Source organism: Coregonus lavaretus, assembly GCF_964263955.1.
Source record: "Coregonus lavaretus genome assembly, chromosome: 1".
NCBI classification, from domain to species: Eukaryota; Metazoa; Chordata; class Actinopteri; order Salmoniformes; family Salmonidae; genus Coregonus; species Coregonus lavaretus.
The window spans coordinates 67,192,935-67,205,115 of NC_139988.1; the positions used below are offsets into that span (position 1 = coordinate 67,192,935).

Here is a 12,181-nt window from a genome sequence, read left to right on the forward strand (position 1 = left end):
TGGTTCCCAATCAGAGACAACAAGCAACATCTGATTCACGTTGCCTCTGATTGAGAACCACAACGGCCAACATAGAAACAAATGAACTAGATAAACAACCTAGCACACAAAACACATAGAAACAACCCACCCTGGCTCAACATAACAGAGTCCCAGAGCCAGGGCGTGACACAATTGCGTCGCCCTCTTCTTACTGAACACGAGTGCCAAATCATCATACTCAGGAGGAATGTGCAGTGCGGGCATTTGGTTCGGACTTTCCACCGTGGTCTTGGTGAGAAGGCAACAACTGTTGGCGCAATTATTAGAAAATTGAAGAAGTTCAAGATGACGGTCAATCACCCTCGGTCTGGGGCTCCATGCAAGATCTCACCTCGTGGGGCATCAATGATCATGAGGAAGGTGAGGGATCAGCCCAGAACGACACGGCAGGACCTGGTCAATGACCTGAAGAGAGCTGGGACCACAGTCTCAAAGAAAACCATTAGTAACACACTACGCCGTCATGGATTAAAATCCTGCAGCGCACGCAAGGTCCCCCTGCTCAAGCCAGCGCATGTCCAGGCCCGTCTGAAGTTTGCCAATGACCATCTGGATGATCCAGAGGAGGAATGGGAGAAGGTCATGTGGTCTGATGAGACAAAAATAGAGCTTTTTGGTCTAAACTCCACTCGCCGTGTTTGGAGGAAGAACAAGGCTGAGTACAACCCCAAGAACACCATCCCAACCGTGAAGCATGGAGGTGGAAACATCATTCTTTGGGGATGCTTTTCTGCAAAGGGGACAGGACGACTGCACCGTATTGAGGGGAGGATGGATGGGGCCATGTATCGCGAGATCTTGGCCAACAACCTCCTTCCCTCAGTAAGAGCATTGAAGATGGGTCGTGGCTGGGTCTTCCAGCATGACAACGACCCAAAACATACAGCCAGGGCAACTAAGGAGTGGCTCCGTAAGAAGCATCTCAAGGTCCTGGAGTGGCCTAGCCAGTCTCCAGACCTGAACCCAATAGAAAATCTTTGGAGGGAGCTGAAAGTCCGTATTGCCCCGCGACAGCCCCGAAACCTGAAGGATCTGGAGAAGGTCTGTATGGAGGAGTGGGCCAAAATCCCTGCTGCAGTGTGTGCAAAGCTGGTCAAGACCTACAGGAAACATATGATCTCTGTAATTGCAAACAAAGGTTTCTGTACCAAATATTAAGTTCTGCTTTTCTGATGTATCAAATTCTTATGTCATGCAATAAAATGCAAATTAATTACTTAAAAATCATACAATGTGATTTTCTGGATTTTTGTTTTAGATTCCGTCTCTCACAGTTGAAGTGTACCTATGATAAAAAATTACAGACCTCTACATGCTTTGTAAGTAGGAAAACCTGCAAAATTGGCAGTTTATAAAATACTTGTTCTCCCCACTGTACATGCCCGTCTGATGTTTGCCAATGAACATCTGAATGATTCAGAGGAGAACTGGGTGAAAGTGTTGTGGTCAGATGAGACCAAAATTGAGCTCTTTGGCATCAACTCAACTCGCCGTGTTTGGAGGAGGAGGAATGCTGCCTATGACCCCAAGAACACCATCCCCACTGTCAAACATGGAGGTGGAATCATTATGCTTTGGGGGTGTTTTTCTGCTAAGGGGACAGGACAACTTCACCGCATCAAAGGGACTATGGACAGGGCTATGTACCGTCAAATCTTGGGTGAGAACCTCCTTCCCTCAGCCAGGGCATTGAAAATGGGTTGTGGATGGGTATTCCAGCATGACAATGACCCAAAACACCCGGCCAAGGCAACAAAGGAGTGGCTCAATAAGAAGCACATTAAGGTCCTGGAGTGGCCTAGCCAGTCTCCAGACCTTAATTCCATAGAAAATCTGTGGAGAGAGCTGAAGGTTCGAGTTGCCAAAAGTCAGCCTTGAAACCTTAATGACTTGGAGAAGATCTGCAAAGAGGAGTGGGACAAAATCCCTCCTGAGATGTGTGCAAACCTGGTGGCCAACTAAAAGAAACGTCTGACCTCTGTGATTGCCAACAAGGGTTTTGCCATCAAGTACTAAGTAATGTTTTGCAGAGGGGTCAAATACTTATTTCCCTCATTAAAATGCAAATCAATTTATAACATTTTTGACATGCGTGTTTCTGGATTTGAATCACTGTTCAAATAAACCTACCATTAAAATTATAGACTGATCATTTCTTTGTCATTGGGCAAACGTACAAAATCAACAGGGATCAAATACTTTTTTCCCTCACTGTATAGTGTATTTGCTCCTTAGAAATAAATTATTGTAATTGAAAATAATCCATAGGATTTACTACACTCCTACCGGAATGCATGTAATGCACCCAGAAATGTGTGTCTCTGTTGGAGATTTTTTTTAAACTATAAAAATACAATCCCTATTACATATGCTGTGGTCATGTGACAAACTGACACCATTTTGGGATTATGTCTGTGCTACCAAATCCTTGTGTCTAGGAATTTATAACCATCCATCTCCATGATTATGCATGTTGGGAAATGTAAAGATTGGTGACCAATATCAAAGAACGTTTTGTAACTTAGGTCTAATTGCTGCAAATAAATGTATAGCTATCAATTGGAACTATGTAGTTACATTCCATTAGATTCTGTGTTTTATCAAATTAACCACAAAAAAAAGACGTTTAAGCAGTTCTTCCTACTTAACCAGAGTCAGATGAACTCATGGATACCATTTTTATGTCTCTGCGTGCAGTTTGGAGGAAGTTGAAGGTAGCTTAACGTTAGCTTAGCGCAATTGCTGGAATTTCAGTTATGGATCAAGGTGACCCTTAGGCCTATACAGTATTTAGTCAGCCACCAATTGTGCAAGTTCTCCCACTTAAAAAGATGAGAGAGGCCTGTAATTTTCATCATAGGTACACGTCAACTATGACAGACAAATTGAGAAAAAAAAATCCAGAAAATCACATTGTAGGATTTTTGATGAATTTATTTGCAAATTATGGTGGAAAATTAGTATTTGGTCACCTACAAACAAGCAAGATTTCTGGCTCTCACAGACCTGTAACTTCTTATTTAAGAGGGTCCTCTGTCCTCCACTCGTTACCTGTATTAATGGCACCTGTTTGAACTTGTTATCAGTATAAAAGACACCTGTCCACAACCTCAAACAGTCACACTTCAAACTCCACTTTGGCCAAGACCAAAGAGCTGTCAAAGGACACCAGAAACAAAATTGTAGACCTGCACCAGGCTGGGAAGACTGAATCTGCAATAGGTAAGCAGCTTGGTTTGAAGAAATCAACTGTGGGAGCAATTATTAGGAAATGGAAGACATACAAGACCACAGATAATCTCCCTCGATCTGGGGCTCCACGCAAGATCTCACACCGTGAGGTCAAAATGATCACAAGAACGGTGAGCAAAAATCCCAGAACCACACGGGGGGACCTAGTGAATGACCTGCAGAGAGCTGGGACCAAAGTAACAAAGCCTACCATCAGTAACACACTACGCCGCCAGGGACTCAAATCCTGCAGTGCAAGACGTGTCCCCCTGCTTAAGCCAGTGCATGTCCAGGCCCGTCTGAAGTTTGCTAGAGTGCATTTGGATGATCCAGAAGAGGATTGGGAGAATGTCATATGGTCAGATGAAACCAAAATAGAACTTTTTGGTAAAAACTCAACTCGTCGTGTTTGGAGGACAAAGAATGCTGAGTTGCATCCAAAGAACACCATACCTACTGTGAAGCATGGGGGTGGAAACATCATGCTTTGGGGCTGTTTTTCTGCAAAGGGACCAGGACGACTGATCCGTGTAAAGGAAAGAATGAATGGGGCCATGTATCGTGAGATTTTGAGTGAAAACCTCCTTCCATCAGCAAGGGCATTGAAGATGAAACGTGGCTGGGTCTTTCAGCATGACAATGATCCCAAACACATCGCCCGGGCAACGAAGGAGTGGCTTCGTAAGAAGCATTTCAAGGTCCTGGAGTGGCCTAGACAGTCTCCAGATCTCAACCCCATAGAAAATCTTTGGAGGGAGTTGAAAGTCCGTGTTGCCCAGCGACAGCCCCAAAACATCACTGCTCTAGAGGAGATCTGCATGGAGGAATGGGCCAAAATACCAGCAACAGTGTGTGAAAACCTTGTGAAGACTTACAGAAAACGTTTGACCTGTGTCGTTGCCAACAAAGGGTATATAACAAAGTATTGAGAAACTTTTGTTATTGACCAAATACTTATTTTCCACCATAATTTGCAAATAAATTCATAAAAAATCCTACAATGTGATTTTCTGGATTTTTCTTTCTCATTTTGTCTGTCATAGTTGACGTGTACCTATGATGAAAATGACAGGCCTCCCTCATCTTTTTAAGTGGGAGAACTTGCACAATTGGTGGCTGACTAAATACTTTTTTTCCCCACTGTATATATTAGGCACATTTTTTTAAAGGCCCTGTGCAGATAAAATTCAGTTTTTCCTGTGTTTTATACCAGTGTTATTTCCTGATAGTTGCTGGTAAAAAATACAATCTACACAGGACCTTCTAATCAGCAGGTTTGCATGGGCGAGAGATTCGACTTTCCATGGTGACATCACCATGCAGTAAATTGGTAATAGCCCAATAACAAAGAATAACAGCTAGAACAGCTAGTTTTCCATGTCCCCTCCCCACTCAGACCACTCCCAGACATTCCTAGCGAAATTCTTGCTTGAGAAATAGATTTTTTTGCTAAAAAGCTATTTTTGCCCATTTTAATGGAAATCTATTACAGTAGCTAGGTTTCCATCTAACTGGTGACAGATTGTAATGCAAATGGTCTAAAATCTGCATAAAGAAATGTGCAGTTACATTCCACCAAACGGACCTTTTGCAGATAAAAATATGTGCGTGATGACGTAGTGCCCACAAAATTTACTTTTTCACTTAAGTTTTCATGTACCATCGCATTTTTAACTCTACGGATAGTTTTGTCCCAAAAAAAACTGTTGCGTTATATAGTACATGTGCCTACTCTAGTGTTGGTGCGTGCGCCCTAGCCAACAGCTCGCAGATACTGTGTTGGTGCGGGTAGGCTGTGTGGGTAGGCTAGTGTACACGATGAGATTATTATAGATATGAGCGAGAATATTTTTAATTATCAAACCAGCATCGATCATCATGTCACCAGAATAAGACCCTCGATATTTATTGGAAAGGAGCATCAAGATCACGTGCACTTCACCACCCTGTGAAGTTCATCATAACTTATTTCATTTGTAGCCTAATAAACTGCATGGTTTCCTGAGTCTTATTGGGAGGACCACACACCATGTCATCGCGTGACTCCAAGTTAACTTCGATATCATGGTTATTATATCAATATTTGGCATTAAGGCGAATCCACCGCCATTTTTCGCATAATACATTTTACTGACACAAAAAGATCCCAACATGTCGAACAAACAAATGATCTGTCAGAATTTATAACATTGTACCGAAACTTCCTGTATCCATCACGTCTGTTGTGATTTTTTTTATACAGTAAAAACTGTGGATGGAAATGTGGTGGGTAAGGTACTTAATTGTTACCCAGAAATTATTAGATGTTAATATAAAAACATCTGCACTGGGCCTTTAACCAAGCATTTCTGAGGGTATCATGCATACCTTAATAAGGTAGGCTACTGGTCAATATTTGAGTATGTAGTTATATTAGGCCATCTAATGAAAACAATGAGCTAATAATATAAGATTTACGGTATTGGAACTTTTTGAGATTCATAATGCAGGTGATTTATGTGTCTTTGTAATGAAATGGCAGGGGCCAAATCTGATCCAGACCTTTAGGTGGCATATATAGACCCCTTTCTGTGTTTGCAAACATTGCCGCATGAGGGCGATACGCGCAAGTTGGTGGCAGAACAAGGGGGAGTTCTTAAAGAACGGCAGCAGAAGAAAGCTTCTATTTACATTTGCTTATGAGTGCATTTCACACTACTTTTGGATTAGAATAAAATTTTAAGGCTCGTCTGAATGTCCTGCTTAATATAATGTTTGTGTCATCATCGCAAATCAACTGCATTATACTTTAAAAAACACTTCAACTTCAACCAGTAAAATGGTTATTTGGCTAGTTTTTGCTACAGCCTATATCAATGAGCGTTCTAGCTAACAAATGCTGCATCCAAAATAGTTATTTTTGCAAAGATCACAACCAAATATAATCTTAGGGACTGTTCAAGCAAGAATCAAAACATAATTGTAAGCGTATGAGAACCCAAAAAAGTTATTTTGTTTAGGAGTAATATAAACGTAAATCTAGGCTATGTTGAATGGGCGCAGATGGCGATGGCTTTCTTACTGCCGCCAAGAGTTGCGCGCATCAGTGCATGATGTCAGTGTGCCATGTACTGGAAAAGGGTCTATACCCACTCAAAAGGGTGAGGCATGCTACATCTCATTATTACATATTGATATTAGTTTGATTTATTGAGAGGAAAATGATAAGGTTTGCCATACTTTCCTTTAAATTTGATATTCTGAATTTGGGAATACAATATATTTTTTCTAGTGGTGTAAAGTAACTAAGTAAAGAAAGTATGTACTTTTTACTCCCATTATACATTTTCCCTGACACCCAAAAGTACTCGTTACATTTCAAATGCTCAGGCAGGACATTAATATGGTCCAGTTCACGCACCTATCAATATACCGCGTTGTCATCCGTACGGCCTCTGATCTGGTGGACTCACTAAAAAGAAATACTGCATTTGTAAATTAAGTGTTGGAGTGTGCCCCTGGCAGTCCGTAAATGTAAAAAACAAGAAAATCATGTCATCTGCTTTGTTTGATATAAGGAATTTGATGTATAGCATTTACTTTTACTTAAGTATGACAAATTAGTACTTTTTCCACCACTGTACTTAAGTACATTTAAAACCAGATACGTATAAACTTTTACTCAAATGTTATTTTACTGGGTGACTTTTACTTGAGTCATTTTCTATTAACGTATCTTTACTTTTACTCAAGTATGACAATTGAGTACTTTTTCTACCACTGATTTTATCAATACATTATTTTCAGAGTCTGTAAATACTGCACATTTGTAGCAAAAGCTTCTCGAGCCCTCCAGCCCATAGATGGCAGTGTAGCAATTGGGTGTACCCCTTTTAATTGGTTTACAGACCATGTCCACCAATGAAGAAGATTTACTTCCTTCATCCCACCCGTTAGAGACGTCTGGAAACTGTGTATCAGGATTTTGTGCCCATTTACACAGATGGTTCAAAAGATCCAAGTACAGGACATACTGGGTCAGCATTTGTAGTGCAGGAATGTGGGGTGGAAGTAAGGAGACATATTACAGATCATCTGGCTGTATATACGGCGGAGCTGATGGCCATACTGTTGGCCTTGCAGTGGGTGGAGGAAGTCAAACAAGACATAGTAGTTATATGCTCTGATTCATGTGCAGTGTTAATGAGTCTCCAGTCCTTTAGCTCACGTAGCAGACAAGACCTGCTTTATGAGGTGCTACAAACCCATGGCAGGATTAAACAGATGGGTATTCAGATAAGATTTACTTGGGTCCCAGCCCCTGTGGGGGTGGAAGGGAACGAGGCAGTAGATGAACAGGCTAAACAAGCACTTAGTAGTGGGGATGTTGATGTTGAAGTTTCAATAAGCAAGGCAGAGGCAAAAATACTGATATATACAGTGATGGTGCAGAGATGGCAGGAGCAGTGGAATAGAGATAATAAGGGAAGGCATTTATTTCAAGTACAGAGGAAAGTCGGGGAGGGGAGGACGGCAGGAAGGGACAGAAGAGAGGAGGCTATTTTTACAAGATTAAGGGTGGGACACAGCCAGTTGAATAAGATATTAAATGTGATAGGAAAGCATCCATCAGGAAAGTGTGATTATTGTCAGGAAATAGCAGTATCAGAGGGAAAGAGAGAGGATGAGATCTAGTATGAGGGAGAAGTGGATACAGGAAATGAGTTTAAAGAGTGTATTGAGTAGAACGTCATTAGATATAGTCTCAAATATTGTATCTATTTTAAGAGAAACGGGGCTGGCAGGTAGGATTTAGTTTCCCCCTGTCTCTGGCCCACACTCCAGTACAGTAGGTGGCGGTAATGCACCATAACGTTGGATGCCAACCGCCAATAAATCCCACTGAAGAAGAAGAATCCCACCAGTTTTTCATTGTTTACAATCGTTCTGTGCAATGAAACGTGTGTCTTTGATGCTTAAAGTGACTGAAATGTGACATTTTAGGACTTAGCTAAGTAGCTAGCTAGTCGGAATGTTCTAATTCCCTGCCGAGCATCGCATCCAAGACGGGTTATTTATCTGCAAACATTTGTTTGTTAGTCTAGCCTTGACATGGCTTTTGCTCCCGCTGTGTGGTTAGCTGCTCAAGCAGAACTCTACGAAGATGACGAAGAGGCCGAGGCAAACAACTTCCCCGAGCCACAGAAAAACTACTTGGGTGATTACGATGATGATTCTTTATTTGAGAGGTTTCATTTAACTAGACCTTGCATAAGTTTCATCACGGATTGCGTCAGGCTCCGAATGAAAGCCACGCTCCAGCAAATGAATGGACCTTCTGTCGATGAAATGGTGATAGTGGCACTGGACTACTACGTAAATGGTATTTTGTCGACCAAAGTCGTAGATATGATTCAAATGGAGCAAATGGAGATTCACGAAGTCATCAACAATGTCTCCAAAGTGTTGTCAGGTATGGTCAGAGAGTTTATCACTTTCCCGGCGAATGGTGAGGAACGAGCAAATGTGGCGCATGAGATCAAGAAAATATGCGGGATTCCGACCTCCATGGGCTTGGTGGGATGCATGCATATCAAGGTGAGACCCCCTCAGCACGACAAGGATGCTTTTCGGAACACAATGGATAACCACACCGTCATGACCCAAGTCATATGCGACTGTGAAGGGAATTTCATGAGTGTTGAAAACTGCTGTGTTGGCAGCACACCAGAGCAAACCATTTGGGATATGTCGGATATTTCCCAGCAACTAAAGCATGGAGCACACGGGACGCATTGGATCATTGGTAAGCTAATTCTACACAGGAATAAGTTTTATACATTTCTTATGACTAGAAATACTGTGCAGACCCACTAGCCACCCCAGTTATGGCTAAGGGTCTCCTGGTCTTGGAGTGCTATTAGGTGTGCATGCTGTTGTTTCAGCCCAATACTAACACCTGTTTTAAACAATCAACTAGCTGAATCAGGTAAGTTGGTGTTGGTCTTGAACAGTTCTGAGTGAGTTTGACCAAAAACAGTGGTCTAACTTTAGGTGGGTCACTCAGTCACAGTGTAAAAAAGTCTGTCGTGATTCACCAATGTTCATACTTGCCACTTTTTTGATCCCACAAAGCTGGAAAAGGCTATGCGTTGAGCAGACACCTCCTGACGGCCGTTTCGCCAGCCAAAGAGAAGGCAGATCGGCGGTTCAATGCAGCCCACGGCATGATCCACTCGGTCCTCCAGAGGACCATCACCTTGGTCAAGAGGCGCTTCAGGTGCCTGGCCAATCTGGGCCACGTGCAGCAGAACAGTCTGGACAAGAAGGCTGAGATCATCAAGGCCTGCTGCGTCCTGCATAACATCGCTAAGAAGTTTTCGGTGCCTGCGCTCAACGATACCGTGCTGGAGACCATGCACCCGGCCGAGAATCACCAGGTGCCGGTGGTGGAGGTGCCTAGCTACGCCGAGAAATCCAGAGCCGCCATTATCGGCATTTATTTCTCGCATTCCTCCGGGAATGACGGCGTTTCAGACTGAGGATGGTGAAAATGTTTATAAAATGGTTGTTGACGGTTGGGTTTAATAGGGGGATGGTTTGGCCTCTTATTATAACAGTATTTGTGAAAATGGGTGCTACTGGATTGACAATTTTTGTTTTTTACGCTTTGTGATACATGAAAACCAAGTGACAATACTTTGGATTGATCTATTTACATGTTTTTATACATTGTCAATAAATGTCAAGTAAAAATCTAATCCTCCATGAATCATTTCAATTGCAATTTTGAAATTGATAGGCTATAACTGAAATGTATTGAAAACACAAGCAGCATTGAGTATTCTAACACAATGATAAAAAACCAAAGTACATAGGTTAATGTGAAGTGTGCTGAATTCTCCTGATTATATCCAGTGAATGATTACATACAATATAGGCTAAAACATTATGTACATGTGATGTGAAAATATTTAAATAAAAAATCTCAACATACAGAAGAAATTAGCAAGAGATTGCCATTGTTTGTCAGATGTTATCTTGGGCTCATAGATGGGCCTCTTAACCACAAAGACTAAACTTTTTTTTAATCAATCACATTGGTGCAATTTTCACAACTCAAAACAGATCATCAAAAACTCTTAAGCACATTTTCAATTGACTGAGTACAACAAACATTGTTCACTGCACCAAATCACTCTTAATTTGGATACATATTCAATCTACACTGAACAAAAATATAAACATGTAAAGTGTTGGTCCCATGTTTCATGAGCTGAAATAAAAAATCCCAGAAATGTTCCTTACCCACAAAAGTCTTATTTCTCTCAAATGCTGTGCACAAATTTGTTTACATCCGTTAGTGAGCATTTCTCCTTTGCCAAGATAATCCATCCACCTGACGGGTGGCATATCAAGAAGCTGATTAAACAGCATGATCATTACACAGGTGCACCTTGTGCTGGGGACAATAAAAGGTCACTTGGCACAATTGGCCCAGGGTAGGGGAGGGAATGGCCGGCAGGGATGTAGCTCAGTTGATAGAGCATGGCGTTTGCAACGCCAGGGTTGTGGGTTCGTTTCCCACGGGGGGCCAGTATAAAAAAATATGTATTCACTAACTGTAAGTCGCTCTGGATAAGAGCGTCTGCTAAATGACTAAAATGTAAATGTAAAATGTGGGGGGGTGCTTTTTCCCTCATTCTGATTGGTTGGGCCTGGCTCCCCAGTGGGTGGGCCTGGCTGCACCCCTGCCCAGTCATGTGAAATCCAAAGATTAGGGCCTAATGAATTTATTTCAATTGACTGATTTCCTTATATGAACTGTAACGCCGTAAAATTGTGGCATGTTGCTTTTATATATCTGCTTTCCGAAATTTAAAATTCACTTTACTTTTGATAGATTTTCTTGTCATTTGTTAACAATACAATTAACTCAATAAAACTGCTCAAAACTAATAACCACTGAACCAAAATTATGTAGTGCCTAGTTACATTTACATATGAGTTATTTAGCAGACGCTCTTATCCAGAGCGACTTACAGGAGCAATTAGGGTTAAATGCCTTGCTCAAGGGCAGATCGACAGATATTTTTACCTCATAAATGTATCAATTTGATGTTGGAAGGTAAAAACAAATTATATATGGATGTGGCTGTAAATACTTCATCATCATCCTCCATCAGCCAGTGTGCTTCAAAGGACAAAGTGGAAAGAGTCACTATGTGCTACCATTTGGAGTTATAGTGTAGTGTACCATGCACTGCTGAAATACCTGGGTTGTATATAACATATTCCACTCATCTGAATTTCAGCTTACAGCTTTCACTGTAAACGGATGAATTTCAAGCAGAGAGACAGGCGATACTGTATCAATCACGTAGAAAAGGTGATCTTGTTCAATGTTGCATGGGGCAGAAATGGGATACAACAATGTGCTACGTTTTTACAGTAGCCAACTGCTTTACAATACCCTTATTTCTGATGATTTGTCCTACGTATGTACTGTATAAGGATAATTAAACTAAGACTTATATATTTCTCAACATCCTCACAACCTACCATTGGATACAAATCATAAAAATAATTGTGCATGTCAAGTAGTCATACTATATGAAACATTATATTTACATCTATTATTCTTTCTATTCAGCACTTCAAAAAGAACAGTTTTGAAATGTGTATCTTGCATTTTTTGCTATTGGATTTAATTGTAGTTAAAATGACAAAATGGTGAGCCTATCATTATCTGATGTATTAGTGACTAAACTGACTAAACGGTATTTCACGGAAAACATTGATTTTGCATGAATGACTCGGGTGAAAGATGTGTGAAACCCCATTGAATGCACAATCAAAGGTTCTGAACATAAGATAGGGGGCATTACAATTGTTATCAGTTTAGAGTTTTGTACTTCGAGAATTTTGA

General features: G+C 41.2%; 1 protein-coding gene across 1 annotated transcript; it reads left to right on the forward strand.

Annotated features, from left to right (window-relative positions):
- The first annotated feature begins 8,156 nt into the window (after nucleotides 1-8,156).
- On the forward strand, nucleotides 8,157-12,136 carry LOC311138849 (putative nuclease HARBI1). Its single transcript, XM_084173650.1, has 2 exons — nucleotides 8,157-9,058; nucleotides 9,388-12,136. The coding sequence occupies exons 1-2, from the start codon at nucleotides 8,365-8,367 to the stop codon at nucleotides 9,792-9,794; spliced, it is 1,101 nt and encodes a 366-aa protein (XP_084029776.1). The 5' UTR covers nucleotides 8,157-8,364; the 3' UTR covers nucleotides 9,795-12,136.
- The last annotated feature ends 45 nt before the right edge of the window (nucleotides 12,137-12,181 follow it).